This window comes from Rhinolophus ferrumequinum, chromosome 13 (assembly GCF_004115265.2).
Source record: "Rhinolophus ferrumequinum isolate MPI-CBG mRhiFer1 chromosome 13, mRhiFer1_v1.p, whole genome shotgun sequence".
Classification (NCBI taxonomy): Eukaryota; Metazoa; Chordata; class Mammalia; order Chiroptera; family Rhinolophidae; genus Rhinolophus; species Rhinolophus ferrumequinum.
This window is the reverse complement of record NC_046296.1, coordinates 8,479,246-8,496,343: the sequence shown is the minus strand read 5'-3', so window position 1 is coordinate 8,496,343 and position 17,098 is coordinate 8,479,246. Positions and strand designations below refer to the sequence as shown.

At 44.1% G+C, this 17,098-nt stretch overlaps 1 protein-coding gene across 5 annotated transcripts in view; it reads right to left on the bottom strand.

The window, feature by feature from the left end:
* ST3GAL5 (ST3 beta-galactoside alpha-2,3-sialyltransferase 5) overlaps positions 1-12,959 on the bottom strand; it is a 43,426-nt gene extending 30,467 nt beyond the window's left edge. Inside the window, exons 1-2 of one of the 5 annotated variants that reach the window (XM_033124572.1) lie at positions 12,734-12,869; positions 12,162-12,302 (exon numbers count right to left, since the gene is read on the bottom strand). Coding sequence is in view for 2 of the 5 variants with exons in the window: in XM_033124578.1 (XP_032980469.1) it covers positions 12,734-12,824 (91 nt within the window). In the remaining 3 variants the exon portion in view is untranslated. Of the gene's footprint in view, positions 1-513; positions 694-12,161; positions 12,303-12,733 lie in introns of those variants that run through there. The other 4 variants (XM_033124577.1, XM_033124578.1, XM_033124571.1 and 1 more) reach the window with 4 other exon arrangements.
* Positions 12,960-17,098: the final 4,139 nt, after the last annotated feature.

Genomic DNA, 17,098 nt, shown 5'->3' with positions numbered 1-17,098 from the left:
TAAACACAGCCCCTCCCATTTCCCCTTCCCCTGACCTAAAAGAAGCCTGGACTCTGTATTTTCTTAAGATGGATTTGAGGAGCCACTAGGGCTCCCATCTTCTCCGTTGGCGGTTGGCGCCTTCTCAATCAACAAACCTTTCTTAATTCCAAACTCTGACATTTTGAGTTTTGGCCTTTCGAAGCATTGGGCACACAGACTTTGGACTGGTTACACCACCACTAAAGGGGGGAAACCCCAACTATATGGTACTTTCCCTATTTCCACTGGGTAGGGAGTGTCTCATTTGTCTTTAAGGAATGTGACATTTCACCCATGGTATCAAAACCGCCAAGAAAGTGCTGGCGAGAGCACTGGTGCTGAGACCACACCTAAGCATCTCCGATATCTTACAGTATTTATTCAATTTAATGTACCAGTGCCTCCACGGCTGTCTTGGCCAGTGCCTTTCCAGTCCGATCATGAACAAGAATCACTGAACGAAGCCCAGATCTCACCTCTAGAACCTCTCACCTGATAAGGCCAGGTAGGACGTCAAATGTGCACTGTCAGCACGTTTTCCTCTGAGTTATGTGGGTGCAGCTCTTTGAGAAACCCTGCTCTCCAGCAAGCTTCTCACGGCTGTAATTAACATATTTTAGCCTAAGGATTTTCAGATCCTACAAACTGCGCAAAGTTATGAAGACCTGTCTCCTGCAATGAAAAATAGAAGTGTTGCTCTGTGAACGCACAGTCTACACTCCTGTGTCAATTCGGCAAAATAACTCTCCAAAAAAAAACCAAGAGTGGTTTATTTGGGAAAAGAAAAAAAAAAAAAACAAAAAAGCCGAGGTCACCCCAGCAGTGCCAATGCATACTTCCAACCTGCACTCTAACTGGCCGCACACGTGGGAAAAGCCCCGAGTCCAAGATGGTTTCTCTATATACTAGCATTCCTCCCACCCGAAGTTACGGCAAAGTTTAACAGGAAGTCAGGACTAGAGAGTTAACAAGGGGGCCCAGCTCCACCCATAGTCTTCCCAGTTCTATGGTTAAGCATCTTAAGATGCCCATTCGCTTTTATCACCACCAACCAAGATGCAAGCACTGCAATGATTCTGAGATATGCTTTTTAATCTACTTCAGTTAACCGCTTTTCCTCTAATGGTGAGACTACATCATTACTATCATTCAATTGCCTGCTTTTTACATGTTTAAAAGTGTTACAATTAATCTGAGTCCTTAGATCACAAAAACATTGTCCCAAATAAGACCATACCCAGAAACTACAGATGGTATTTCTTCAAGATTTCACTGAAGTGGCAAAGATGTTAAGAGGGCAGCAACTCTTGCAGGGTCAAAGCCAGAGCCCTCTCCCCTCTCCACCTTTCTTACACTCTCCTTACTCCACTTCAAGCCTCCTGCTGTTCCTCACACCCCACTCCCTGCCTCAAGGTCTCCGCTTGCAGTTCCCTCTGCCTCCTCCAGATGGCTCCCTCTCTCACCATCTTTATTCTGGTCTGTGTTCAAAAGACACCTTCCTTGACTACCCCATTTCTTTGTAAAACAGCATTCCAATGCCCAAGCCATGTTATTCGCTTCCCTGCTTTGCCTTCCTTCAGAGCACTCATTGCATACATATCAGCCTATTGTCTGCTCTCCCCACTAGAAGATTCCTAGAGAAGGGACTCTGTTAATTTTGTTTACTGCTATAACCTTAGAACTTAAAATAGTGCCCAGCACATAAAAGGCACTTAACAAATACTTGTTGAAAGAACAAACCGATGAATGAATAGATGCACTGATCAGGGGACTATACCTAGGTCCCCACAGAAAAGCTAACCCAAATTCAGCATGGTCCTAACACGAAGCAGACATGAAGACTGGACCCTTCCATATGTTCATACATCACAACCATGGGGCATTAATGAGGTGTACACAGCACACCTGGTACATGAAGACCAGGCATGGGAATCCTTTTTCAAACAAAAATTACTGTATGTTGAAGAAGGAGATAAAATCAAATGATGGTCCCACCCACCACCATCACAGAAAGAAAAGATCACCTGGACATGTTTTTTTGCTTGTTTTTTCTTCCTTTCTTTCTTCTTTTTCTTTTTTTAATTAGTTTCAGGTGTACAAAACAATGTAATAGTTAGACATTTACACCCCTCACAAAGTGATAACCCCATCCCCCCAATCTACTACCTCTCTGACATCGTATTTAGCTGTTAAAATTCCACTGACTCTATTCCCTACGCTGTACTCCACATCCTGTGACTATATATATTAAATTATAGTTGACATTCAGGAACGCTCTTTCTTTTTTTTTAAAGAGAGGAAAGAGATAAAATACTCAATTGTTCACTATTGGCTATTTGATTGTGGCCAAGTCACCTCTTTGAGTATGTTTGTCAATATGTAAAATGCAGGGTTGAGTGAGAACTTTCCTACTGCTCCTCCCTCCATTAAAATTTTATGAATCTTACCCACTTTTCAAAGTAAGAACAGGAAACATAAAACTTAGCTTATTCAGTGGACGCTAATATGTTACGGCCATTTAGGAGAGAGAGATAGAAACCTGGAATAAGTCGAAGACCGATTTTAAAAGATAAAAGGGGAAAGAGAGGGGACACAAGAGTGGAGAAAATGGAGTAGGGGTGGAGGATAGGACATTCTGGGAAAGGAGAACTGGAAGGGAAACACACAAAGGAAAAACAGAAACTTTATTACCATTCATACCATGTTCTGTTCCCTGCAGTTAGTTTCAGAGGAACTCCTCTTTGCAAATAAGGAGACCTACCCACAAACCAACTTCAGGCCTCAGCTTAGAGCTCCCTTTCTGAATCCAAGAACTACCCCTGCCACCTCCACCCCATAGGAGAGATTGCAGGGCCTGGACCTTATTTGCTGCCAGGGCTCTACCAAAGCACTGTGGTGTGGAAGAAAAAAGGGGTTGCATGGAAAGTAACCTCACAGGGTGATCTGATCATAAATTCCTAACTGGATAGGTGATGGTGGATAGTCACACCCCAGGCCTATAGCTTTGTTAGTGAAAGGTTTTAAGCCAGCCCTGTCCATTGTTCTTGTACATCTAGGTTAAGACACCTTTGAAGTGCTAGAAGTAACACCCCTCAAAGAAGACATTAAACTGCAAGAGAGCACTCACTATCCTTGCTTTTTCCAATCATCCTTACAACTCCTCCTTAACTTCAAATGCATAAAAGAAGCTGCAAAACTTATTCTCCGGAGTATTTGAGATCTTGCTCTCCAACACATGTAGTCAGTTTGGCTCAAACAAACTTTTATAAAAATTCTCTCCAGGTTTGGATGTTTCTTACGTCAACATTGGTGAATTACACCGATTTCACACACAAATACTCTGAACTGCATTTAAATATATTTTCAAAGTCACATCTTGCCTGGGAAGCTTCTTTCACAGGACAGCTGTAGGCCTAGTCTAAACCCGGTGACTGTGTGGGTCAGAGCTGGTTGACCAGATACCTGAGGTTAAGCAGGTATCTGGATAAGCAGCAGGTGGTCTACATTCTATGTGTCTCCTAGAGTAGCAGCAGCAGCTGCCACCACAGGCAGCTAAAGAAAGAAACCTTCCTATCAGTAGCCACACAAATAGTAGTCAACACCCACCTAGTGTTCTGCAGAGGCCAGAGAAAGCAAAACCAATTTTGAAAACAGCTCAGGGCTGTAGGAAATAATTTCAATAACAGCCACAGAAAGGGCCCTGAGAAGCCCCACCCATGTTTAAACTTTATTTTTTGACATAAACTCGAACCTATGGAAAGATTGCAAGAGTGGTACACAGAATTCTATATACCCTTCACCCAGACTCCCAATTGTTAACATTCAACACATCTGCTCTGTTACCACATTTTGTTATATAATATGCATATTACTTCCGTGACCATTTGAAAGTAGGTTGAAGACATGATGACATTTACCCCTAAATATTTTAGTATTTCCCAAAGACAACGACAGACCCTTCCTTACACAACCATCGTATTATGATAAAAATCAGGAAATTACAGTTTCTACAACAGTGTTATCTAATCTAAAGACCTTATACACATTTGTCTAGTAGCGCCCAGAATGGCCTTAGAGCAAAAACTGGATCACATGTCCAGGATCACCTGTGGCATTCAGCTGTCATGTCTTTTCAGCCTCCTTTCATCTGAAACAGTTCCTTTATCGTTCATGACTTTGGCATTTTTGGAAAAGTACAGGCCAATTACTTTCTGTGTGTCCCTCAATTGAGATCTGTTTCTTCATGATTAGATTCAAGTTACCCATTTTGGGCAGGAATGTCACAGAAGTGATTGTCCTTCTTGTTGCATTTTCCTGGAGACACATGATGTTGACTTGTCCCAATACTGGTGGTATTAAATTTGAGCAATCAGTTAAAGTGGAGTAAGGCAGGTTTCTCCACTGTCAAGTTACAATTTCCCCCTTGTAATTAAAAAGTAACTTGCTGAGAGATACTTAGAGACTAAGCAAATATCCTATTCCTCATCAAATCTGCTTGATTCAGCACTCACGAGTGGATTCTTGCCTGGATAAAGATAAAATTCTGTGTGAGGTCAAAGTCAAACTTGAGGGGAAAAAACTAGGGCTGGTAGCAGCAGTAGCTGATGAGCAAGAATGAGCACGTAGGCTCCTCTATCAGATTTAATTCAAATAACCCCAGATTGTGTCCACTCTTCGCTATTAAGAAAAAACCAACACCTCTAGATTTGCTTGTGAGTAGTCACGAGTATCCATGAGTATGCTAGCTTCTCTGAGCCATGCTTGCTGGGAACTCAGCCCTTCCGTTCACAAGGTGTCCAACGGCAGCAAAAAGAGACACCCAGGTGCAGAGAGCTGACAGCTAATCATCCTCACCCCAAGGCCCAATTCACCACAGGCAACGGTGAGGGGCTCAGCTCGGTGATTTCTGGTCCGCTGCAGCAGTGCACAGGGAGCTATATTTCAAAACAAAAACTCCACCGCCTTATACTGAGGTATAACTGGTTTGGGAACTCTGATTTGGCTTATTCAAGAAACATTTTTTAAAACTCTGTTGTCACCAAGTGAGGAACCTCAGAAATTACATAAAAGCAGAGAGACCATTTTGAAATCACATACTGGTTGTTACACTCCAGCACACTGATGTCCATTATTCACACGGCGGTCTATATTCTATGTGTCTTTTCTCTTTGCCTACGTATATTTTATCAGGATTGGGAGCATGCTGTCTATACCAGCCTTCTTCAAGCTGGGTTGCATTGGAGAATTTAGCCCTACAGAAAAGGATACCAGTGTCTATGTTCTCAAATCTCCCAGAAGTGGTCTATACTTAAATTCATTCCAAAAGCACAGGAGAGCAGTTATTCATAACACACAATGGTTGCCTTAGAGTATTAGGGCTAAATTCTCTTGTAGAGCCCAGCTGAGGAGGGCTGGTCTGTACTGTTGTGTAATTTGTTTTGTTTGGGTAATATTTCTTTAAATAAGGATTTAATAAGCACCTTCCATACTCCAGGCACTGGGAATATAAAGATAAATAAGACACAGCTCCTTTCCTCTTTAAGTGAATAATCCAGCCAGGGAAAGCAAAAGTACCTACATACCCCCAATATGGAATAATGCTATGAGAGGAAGGGCAGTGAACCTGGATTGCTGTAAACAAGGAGCCACTACCTCCCTCAGAGGAAATCGGAGAGGCTTTGCTGAGGCGATGACGTATAAATGGGTTCTTGAAGGATGGGCAAGACAGCAGAGAGAGAGGAGCAGATGGAAGGAAGGGCATGCCAAACGCCCGGAGAGGCGAGTTCAGGCCAGATTACAGGGGCCCGGAGGGAGATGCAGCTAAGAAGGAACCAGCCCTCTAAACCGGCCCCAAAGGAAGAGGCATCAAGCGAACCCAAGTGGTTCTTAAGTAGGGGGGTGGGTGAGCTCACCTGGGATGAAGGTAACCAAGGGAGGGGGGGGTCAAGGGGCCACTGAGATCATTGCAGCCAGAGGTGAGTGGGGAGCTGAGCCAGTGCAGGGACGGCAAGAAGGAAGCCAACCAAGAGATGTGCGGGAAGAAGATGCCACAGAACCTGGTGACTCAGCTGGCAGGGGCTATTCTTACAGCACCCAGTCAGCCAGGACCGGCCTGCGTAACAAATTCAGGCAGCTAACGGGGGAAAAAAAAAAAAAAAAAAAAAAAAGCATGCAAGAAGGCTCCACATGCTGCTGCCATTCTCTGCGGGGATTTAACAGCAGAGGTGGGGGTAACCCTCAAAGAGGAAGAGGCCTGAGGGAACAAGACATGACACTGGGGTAAAGTGAAGAAACTGCCCATAGAACTGTCCCTCCTCTTGGGGTCCCTCCAAGCTCTATCCAAAGGCCTTACGTAACAGCTCTCTGTGGTGGGCTCTTGTGACAGCAAATTATACTATATGCAGAATATGCTATAAGAGAACAAGTCTATGGCAATCCCACGAATGCCACAAATAAAGCAAAATCTAGAAGCTACCCTTTTAATGAAAAATTTCCCTCTTAATTGAAGGGAAACACAAGTAGTTGGGCTGAATTACTAATGCTTAATAGGAGAAAGTGAAAGGCAGTAGAATTAACAGTAAACAAAAGCAACACTGGGACCCAATATGAACAGGCTCCAACACAGGGACCTTCCCCCCAAACTTGAGGCTAGTGGGAAACGCAGGGAACGGACGATGGGAAAGTGTATGCAAGTTCCACTATAAATAACCGAGACCCTACCGCCAAAAAGAAAGGGTAAGATTGTGGGTTCTTAAGGTTTGGGATTATGAAGGGACATCACTTAAACAGGACCTTAGTAATATTCCTCAGCCTGGCTGGGTGGATGGAGAAGGGAAGGTGGAGGATTTGCTAGGCAGCTGATGCAATCATCTTGTATGCAATAATCCTATTTGTCCTGTGGGAACAGAAGCACCAGATCAGTCACATAAAACCTGAAATCAGAAAGTGGTAATGACCCTCGCAAAAACCACCTCACTGGAAACCACCTAGAGTTTGACAGGCCCTGGCAGTTTAGAGACAGAAGGAGAGGAAACAGCCATACAGGAGACAAGGGAAAAGTTTTGTTCGGACCACTTTAAACTCAGAAGAAGTTAAACATGTTTGAATTCCTAAAACCAACAATATGTATTTAGGTCTGTAAGAGGCATAGCTGAAATATCCCATTTATTTTTATACCCCAATCCTACATCCCTTTTGGGAAAAATTTAGGAAACCAGCATTTGGGCAAGCTCCGAAACAGGCATACTGTCATTCACATAACCAGTTTTTAATCACGCATGGAGCAAGTACCTGGGGATGTAGCGATAAGCAACACGGACAGTCTCTTCCTCAAACAACTTTCATAATCTCATTTTTAAAATCGGACAAGCAGATCTATCACCAGTGTAATGATTTTCATAGTTTTTCTTGTTAACTTACTCTACATTGGACAAGAGGGCGGTGTTGGGTGTTTTAGATTTGGGGTGCGTGTGTGTGTATACATGTACGTCTGGGAGATGGCTCAGAAAAGGCACCCCCCAGGAAGGAATGGATAGGACTTGGTGAAGGGACCAAGGTGGGGCAGGTGCCACCTGAACGGGAAGAGCAGGAACCAAGAGGAAAACTCCCAGTGAAGTGTCTGAAGGTCCAGCCCAGAAGGGAACAAGGTACCGAGAGAGGTTGTAAAGGGAAGCAGGCCGTGCCATGTGGGTTGGACTTTCATCCTAAAAGGAGCAACTGGTGGAGCCAGGTGGGGATTGAAACTGGAATTGGGTTTTGGAGAGGCCTCTCTTGAGGCTGGACTGGAGATTGTGAACTGAGACCAGCCAGGAGGTGTGCCTGGAATGCACGACCTGGCCCAGGGAACAGGGTCATGCCAGCCACCTCAGCTCACCCTCCTAAGAATCTCCACAGCAGCCGTTCTGAGGGGTGGGGTGGGAATGCACTATAGGCTACAAAGACCAGGATACATCTGCCTCACCTACCAGCTGCAGGCCAGACTGCTTAGAGTCTGAATCCTAGCTCTGTCCCCTAGAGTGTCTAAACTTCTTAACCTCTTTGAGTCTCAATATACTCATCTGTAAAATGGGGATGATAATGGAATCAAACTCATGACTTTGTGAAAAAATGGGCTGACACATACCACATGTCTAGAACAGGGAGGCTCAAGTGAGTCAGTCAGTATAATATTTATCAGTTTTTCTGTCCTACCTATGTTTTGTGGTGTGTGCGTTTGTTGGGGGTGAGGATGTTTAGTATCAAGATTTTCATAAGAGCCCACTCTCGTTGCCAACTACAAAACACTGCTAGATTACCATGATCCTAGATTCGCTTGGCAGATAACTGAATCCCACCACTGTTAGCTCTGACTGTTCCCTTTATCAAGATAAATCAGCTCAACGTTTACTGGCTAAGATTTAGGGCTGTGCTATCCAATACAGTTGCCACCCGCCACAGGCGACTGTTAAACGTGGCCAGACCAAATTGAATGTGCTCTATATAAGTGTAAGATACACACCAGGTGTTGAAGACTTAGTATGAACAGAAAAGTGTAAAATAGCTCATGAACAATTTTTACAGATTTGATAATATATTGGACATATTAGGTTAACTAAACTATATTACTAAAATTAATTTCACCTGTTTTTAAAAAAATTCCTTCCTTCTCATTCAATAGAAGCTATGTTCCTAACTTCTTAATTTAGTTGATTAGCTCATTAATTTTTGCCTTTTTTTCTTGCTCCTCTGAGCAATTAAGACTGAACATTTCCCTTTAAAGGCGGATTTAGTTGTATCCCACAAATTTTTTTAAAGTGTACAATTTATCCTATAAGCTTTGATGTATATTTTCATTATTACTTCTTTATCTTTCAAATCTGAATATTTTCAAATTCAACTTTTCAAAAAAGTTTTAAAATTATCTTTTAAAATTGATACATAATTTAGTTGCACTGTATTTAGAGAACTTTGTATGCTACCGATTATTTTAAAATATATTAGGACTTACTTTATGACCTGGTGTATACTCAATTTTTGTAAGAGTATTATTTTCACTTGCTGAGATTATGTTTCTTTATATAATCAGATTGACCAAGCTTATTAATTGTGTTTTTTTTGGAATAATTCCTTGTTGGCTTTTAGTCTGCTTGTTCTATCAGTTACTGAAAGAGGTACACTGAAATCTCTCACTATGATGGCAGATTTGTAGACTTTTTTCCCCTCATTCTGTCACATTTTAATTTATATAGTTTGGAGCCGTGTTATTAGGTATTTAGAAGTTGAAAAGTTTTTAATCTTCCTCGAAAATTAAAACTTTGATCCACTTTTTTTAAAAAAAATTGTTTAAATGTAGCTACTTGAAAATTTCAAATTATATGTGTGGCTTGGGTTATATTTCCATTGGACAGTACTGGTGCAGAGGAAGGATAAGCAAGAAGCTTGCGCCAGCCACCAAGTCCTGAATGACTAAGGATTTGATTGCAGAAAATGACAAGCAAAGAGAGGAGAGTATTAGCGGCCTTGATAAAATACCCTCTTGCCCTCCTCTCTCGCTGCTGCTGTCCAGATAGGATATGAGAAGAAGAAAGAAAGAAAGAAAAAGAAAAGCAGCTGAGGAGAGAGGAAGGCCAGGGAAGAAGGAACTCTACATGTGTAATAGATGAGCAATAGATAAAACTGCTCCTGCTCTAAATGTAAGACATACAAACCTTTAATTATGAAAATGACTCCTCGTCTTAAAAAAAGCCTTAACTTCCAAAAGACAGAACTATTTCATCAAAGCAGACTTTTAAAATTTAATTTGTTTTCATCACTTCCCCTCTTTGAATTAATCAAATCATATGATACTTAACTATTATGATTTAAAATATTAAAAACTTAAAGGGAAAGGGGGAAAATTCATGGGTATAGGAGTTGGTGAAGCATCCCGTCACTTAATCCTGTATATTTCTCCATGCCATGTAAGAGGAGAACAAAAATGTATTGTATGTCCTCACAAGACCAAACAAACGAAATGGGCTTTTCCTCTACAGCTGGGGAATTCTTAAGAAAAAATCCAGAGGTGTAGGGAAGACAGGTCAGGGAAGTAGAAACAAGTATAGAAATGACAATGTTACCAAAGCTAAAGGAAGAGTGGTTCCCAGGAGCCTATGCAGTAAGAAGCAAAGGAGCTGAGACAAAGAAAAGCAGTTTGGCCCAAGAAATTCTTACCTGAACACAGAGTTCTTGAAGCTACAGGGTTCCTACTGTTCAGCGTGTCCTGCTACCTGGCCCAGGGGAGACTGGGGCCTAGAGGTGACTACACTTGCCAAGAACATACGGGGCACAGCCAGGTAGAAACTGATTGTAACTCCTGGTCTGACTCCTGCCTTAGTCTCCTCGGTGAGAAGTGACAGTGAAAAGTGATGTTGCACTCATCAGCTAGTAGCAAAGAACTACCAATGTAGTTATTCCAAAAATTGGGATAAAATATTTTTGTCTGTAGCTCCCAAAGCGGAGCATACACACCCAAGACCCAGCCATCACACCTCTTTGTATATATACTCTCATCAGGAACGCATACATATCTACACCAAAGACCCGTAGGAGAATAATCACAACAGCATTATTTGCTGTAGCCAAATGCTGGAAACTGCCCAAATGTCCATCAGTAGTGCACAAATTAATATGTGGTTTATTATTCACCCCATGGCCAAATCAGCAATGAGAGTGAACACACCACGAGAGGCAGCATCATGAGTGAATCACAGAAAACTAACTGTAAGGAAAGAAGACGGACACTGTAGGATTCCATTGATACAAGTGCAGAAGTCAGGCAGCAGTGACCCTCGAGGAAGTAGTGACTGGAAAGGAGTGTAAGGCCAGAAAAATCTTCCCTTCTCCCCTTCTAGGTTCTTTGGCTGGTCTAATAATTAAATTGCTATAAGACAGGTTAACAGGAGAAAAATTTAATACGTACCTTTAGGAGCCCCATAAAGATACGATGACTGAAAGGACAGTCAGATAATTGTTAACATCCTCTTTTATTGTCCATTCACCTCCCAAGAGCCAACCTGCTAGATAAATGCCCCTCACTGTTGCCAAATAGCCCAGCAAGGAAAGCAGGGCTGGAGACAAATCAGAGAACAAAGGGTTTGTTCTTATTCTGCCTTGAACATATCCTTAAAATTCAATACCAATCTATTTTGATGACAGGGGACAATTTGGTAGTTTGTGCCAAAATTATAAGCATTTTCAAAATAGGCAGTCATAAATTCAAGTTTTTAGAATTTATACCTGTCAGGCCTCTCTCTCTTCCATAAACCCCTTCGTGCCTTCTTATCTCACCCATTTATTTTCTTGCCTAGAGGAAGAAACGGCTACTTATTATAAGATACACTTCATCTCACAGCAACAGCAGCACTCATAGTGGACAGACATGTAAAAAGACCCATGACATCTGGTTACAATGCTCTTGCAGCTCATAGCAGCCTCTTCTTGCCCAAGCACTGGTTGGAATTTAGGTGATCCCAAGCTCTAGGGGAGCTGTAAGACATTCCAAGCTGTCAGCTTTCAGGGCTACACAAGTGAAAAACCACAACCCTTCTTGTTTTGGAGTCTGTGCCCCTTCACCAAACAGATACCGAATCCTCTTCCAGTTTTAGGAGATGCATCTTTCTGTGGAAGAGGATTTGTAGTCATAAACCAAGAGAAGGGTCAGCTAAACACCGGAGGACAGATGAGTCTCCTTCCTCTTTATAACCCTAATACCCAGCACCTTGCTTGGCACACGAAGAGCTGGCAGCCCAAGGGTGCCGGATTAAAGCACAGCACCATTTTCCCTTTTAAACGAATGATACCTAATTAGGCAGAGGCCATACACATACGCTAACTATGAAACGTGAAGACATAAAATTAGTCTTTCAAGTCAGCTAGTGCTTCTGTAGGACCCTCTTCACTCCTAAACACATTTTGCTTTCCGAACCATTAAACCAGAGGCCTGGAAGGGGCCTCGGCCATAAGCAGGTCAAGCCTCCCCAGTACAGACAGACCAAGAGACAGAGCCCCACGGGGCATCAGTGTCGGCCAAGGTCACCCAGCTGGTGTGGGATATGGGCAAGATCCCACCTCTCCCTATTCGCCAGGCTCCTCAGAGATGCTCTCTGAAAACCTTGGTTACTTACACACTAAAGACGCATAATGACTGCATACCCAGGTCAAGTCACTGCTTGCAATTCACAAAAAACCACAAGTCACCAAAACGTTTCTCTTCCGCAGGGCTGGACGCAGAGAGGGGGCAGCGAAGGTCACTGGCGAATTTCTACCTGCAGACATCACACGTTAAGCCTTCCCGATGGATGCAAAGGGCTTTCCGTGAGCTATCCCCCAATCCCGTCCGGGGAAAATGAGTTAACTCGGCTCTGCTGGCTCGGAAGCTTCCAGCAATGAATTAAACGGAGCCGACAGGGAAAGCTAGGGGAAAGGACCACTGCGGCTGAACTCGACACGGCGGCGGTTCACCCTGCGCCTCCACCTCGTCCACAGTTGCGCGGGCCGCAGCGCCCCACGCTCGTCCTCGCAGCCGGAGGCCACGACTCTCAGCCCGCGTTCCAGCGAGGCGTGTCTGGGGGCGCCGAACCCTGGACACTGCCCATGGGGGATGGGGCGGAGCCGCTAGGCCCAGCTAGACGGATCGCGGCCGCAGACCCCAGCTCGCGGGCCCCGCTCCGCCTAGGGAGGGGGCTGCGCCACGTACCTTGGCCGGCAGGTGCCGCCGCCGCTACCGCCGCCTCGGTTCGCGGCTGCAGGGGACGCAGCTCCGCACCGCCCGCCGCCTTCGTCCGCATACTAGGGAGGGGGCGCCGGCCGGTAGCCAGCCCCCGGCCCCGAGCCCCTGCCTGTCCTGGGGGCCCGGCTCATGCCCATTCAGTCACTGACCATCAGCGTCCAGCGCAGATGCGGAGGAGGGGTGTGGGGGCGGGGCCGCCCATCACGAGGACACGGGAGACCAATCCGAGAGCGCGAGGGCTACAGCGGCGGCCCCACCCCCAGGACGAGCAGCCCCTCCACCCAGCTGGGTTGGGGGAGCCGGGCGCCCCCAGCTGGACGCAGCCAGCTGGGGGTTCAGAGCACTCTCTGCTCTCTCACTGCGTGCGGTTAGATGGTGAAAAGTTGTATGCAGACTGGTTATAGGCTTTTACTGCATAGAGGACTCGTAGGTGCAGAGCTGGTGAATGAAGGGACTTTACGTAGTCGCGTGCTTTCTTTACCAGGCAGCACAGCTTCCCAGGCCAGCACGATTCCGAGCTCCTGGGGCCCTAGAGACCATCGCGAAGGCAGCCTGGGCGTGTCTGGAGACTTGCGGGACAGCTTCATGTTGTTCCACGTGTAGGATAAAAGAGTGAGAGCGCTGATTACCCACCTGTTTTACAGATGGGTAATTGAAGCCCAAAGAGCAGAAGTGAGTCACCCCAAGTCATTGGGGAATATAGTGGAGGAGCCAGTATCAGAACTTGCGCTTGGAGCACCTACTTCCATACCTCCGAAGTCCCCTTGGATTCTGGAGAGGAAATGTGTCACGAGCGACTGCTAGGCTCACGGTCTGTGCTGCAGTCTCTTCCTGCAAGTCAGGACGACTAACCCTGGAGAGACTCTCAGAACCCCAGGATCTACCTGGCACTGACTGAGGCCTCCCGTGTGGCACCAGCGAAGAACAGAGCACGCAAGATCTTAAATGCCTTTCAATATGCTCTTTACTCAAACATCAACCATCAACACACCACACAGTAAAGCACACAGAGAGATACAATAATTGGGTAAAATAGAGTAACGAACCAGGCAATAGAGTAACGAACCAGGTAACGAACCAAAGTCATTCAGAGTCCTGGGGGAGCAAGGAAGGGTGGCTGGTTTGGGAGGTCGGTCCAGCAGAGGTTCGGTCTGAGCAGAGCAGAGTGGAGGGTACCCGGAGCAGAGTGGCAGCGTGGTCACCTCTCAGTAGAGACCAGCTCTCTGAGCTATAAAATCCTTTTCTTAGATAGTTCTACAAAATCCAGTTCTTAGATAGTTCTGAGTGCCTTCCCGATGTCACCTTATCAGGGCAGCAGCAGACCTTCTGATGTCCTTATAACTTCAGCAGCAGACCTTCTGGGGTGTTGCTGGTTACACCCAATTACCAGGGCAACCCGGCAGCTCCCTGGGCAGTTGTCTGCTAAGTTCTTTGAGTATCTCCAGAATGGAGTTACTCTTGCTCATTCAATATGGAGTCACTCTTGCTCACACAAAACTCATTCTAACAGCTTCCAGGGGCGCTCTACACAAAATGTCACACAATTTTTAAAAACATAAATATTAGTGAGTCCCAAAATTGAGAAATTAAAAAGAGTTTACTTAAAAACACTGACTATTATTTCTGTGACATAGCTGTGTGTGTATTATGCGCCTGTGACACTTTTGTGCCTTAGGACTTGTTGACTGTTCAGCGATGTTGGTCTGCTTTCAGAATTTACTTTCAGGTTAAAGAACTCAGAGCATATTGGTCATGTGCCCGTGATACTGCTTCTGGTGTGAAAAGGAGGATCATAGACTGTGAGCCAAATACATTTGCATAAACAAAAAGTCTTGTTACTCTTGTTTTGCAACAGCTTTCACAGGGTTTGCACAGCTCCAGTCAGGGTTTAGAATGTCTGCGTTCTTCCCCTGGTGGGGGAAGGGGTGCTGGAAAAAGTGTGTATCTGGCTCACAAAGGTCAGGAGGGAAATCTTAAGAAAGGGTGGGAGGACAGCCTTCACACCTCTCAAAGAGATTTTGCCATAAAACAATGTTCTAGATTATTCTAAGGTGAGGACACGAGCATTTTGAAAAAAAATGGAGGAAAAGCTGTCACTGGGAGATCTAATCCAGAAGGGTGGCCAAGGCTGGCCAGGCAGAGCAGCAGCCTGGGTCAGTGACAGCTGCAAGGAGAATGCTAAGCACCTCACCCCCTCACTCTTGGAGACCAGCCTGAGGTCTGCCTGATTCATCAGTCACTTTACCTCTCTTTGTCTCAGCTACTCTTCCCCCTTTTCTGCCAGATATTTCTTGTCCATAGAGCCAGGCAACTGAAAGCATTATAGGTGGCTTGGGGTCAGCAGTACCCTGGCTTAGAAGAATGGGTGCAAGGTGGTGGTGAAGAAGGAAGGGAGTTTGAAGCTGCTTCCTGTCTCAACCTGACAGGACAGTTATTTAACTTACCCTGTACCCACTACCTCATTCATTCCACTCACATTTGGTGGGGAGAGAGGCTGACTCACTTGTGCAACAAGACAAGCCCTGCCCCCAAATCCTTTTCACTAGCTACTATTTGGTATTAAAACAGAGATCCCCAAACAGATTAGGATCAACCACTATATCTCAAAGCCTCACCTGGAATCTCTTCAAGTCAATGGCTGGTGTCAGAAAATCTTCTGGACCCTGACTAGCAAAAAGACTATTTGTAAATCTGGGACAGCAACCATAATTTTTTAGTTCGTAGTTGCTTATGCTCAGTACTTTGGTCATTCTGTTAGCAGGCATTGTGGTTGCCCCCATCATCCGCCCTATCCTTCCCCTCTGTGATGCCAAGATATAGTTTAGGTAAGTTTGCCCTACTGTTAGCTCTGTGAGTGGGGTCTAATTACTCTAAGTCAGCAGTTCTCAAAGTATGGTCCATGGACCTCTGGTGGTCCCTGCGGACCTTTCAGGGACTCTCTGAAGTCCAAACGATTTCATAATAATCTAAAACATTACTTACCTTTCGCACTGATGGTACAAATGCAAAGATGTACAAAACTGCTGGTGCCTTCACACATCAAGACAGTGGCACCAAACTGTACTAACATTCTCCACAACTATGTATTCATGGTTAAAAAAATGCAGTTTCACTTAAGAATATTCTTGATGGAGCAGTAAAAACTATATACTTTATTAAAATCTCAATTTTTGAATATGCATCTTTTAAATATATGACAAAATGAAAACTGCACAGAAAACACTTGCTACAAACTGAAGTATATGATGGTTGCCTAAGGAGAAGCAGTTGTGCAATCATTTGTGGTGCAAGCTGAACTAGCTGCTTGTTTTATTTTATGGAACACCATTTTTGCTTGAGAAAACAACTGACAAATTATGGTTATTCCAATTTGGGTAGCTGATAGGCAATTTCTTGAAAATGGACTAAGTGAGCCTGTCTGTCCAAGGAAAACAATCGACTATTTGTTGCCAATGATGAAAAAATTCCAGGTTTCAGAAGAAATTTAGAATTTTGGAAAACTTCTGACATCATGAGTATGACAGCATCTCACTATTTTAGGACTTTTCTGATGGGATCAATGGTGGTATTAGTGTACGTGATTTTTGGATATTGGATAATGTGTAACGTATCAACATTTGGAAAACCTGAATTTACTCAGTGAATCAATGTTTTCCAAATGGCTAACGCATGATGTTACAAAATCATTGATTTTTTAAATGCAAGGCAGGCAATGGATTTTAATTTAACAATATGAAAAGTTTATAAACAAGGTTTTAGATTCCACAGTGCAACAATTAAGAAATTACCTCTTAGAAAGTTTTGGTATAGTATCAAAGAAGTATATCCACAATTTTCTTAAAAAGCTATTAAAATACTCCTCCCTTTTCCAATTGCATATCAATGTGAAGTAAATTTTCTTTATGTACTTTAACCAAGCAATTTGCAACAGGTTGAATGCAGAAGCAGATATGAAAATTCAGCTGTTGTCTATTAATCCAGTCTTCAAGAGCATTTAAATTCTAATTTGGCAAATATCAATTGATAAAACCTCCATTAAAAAGATTCTTTGGGATCCTCAGTAATTTTTAGGAATGTAAAAGGGTCCTGAGACCAGAGTTTGAGACCTGCTGGTCTAAGCCACCTAGAGTCATCCCATCCTCGTTGCCACTAGAATTGGTTCATGGGTGGCCATAGGAACCAGACTGATCCAATCAGAGGAAATCTCAGAAATTTATTGGATGGGGGACAGAAGTGCTTTCATTTCCTACTAGATAGTACCCAGGCAGTAAGTAGACTCAGGAGTACCTGATAAATCAGGCAGACATTTTAGACTACAGGAAGAATTTACGT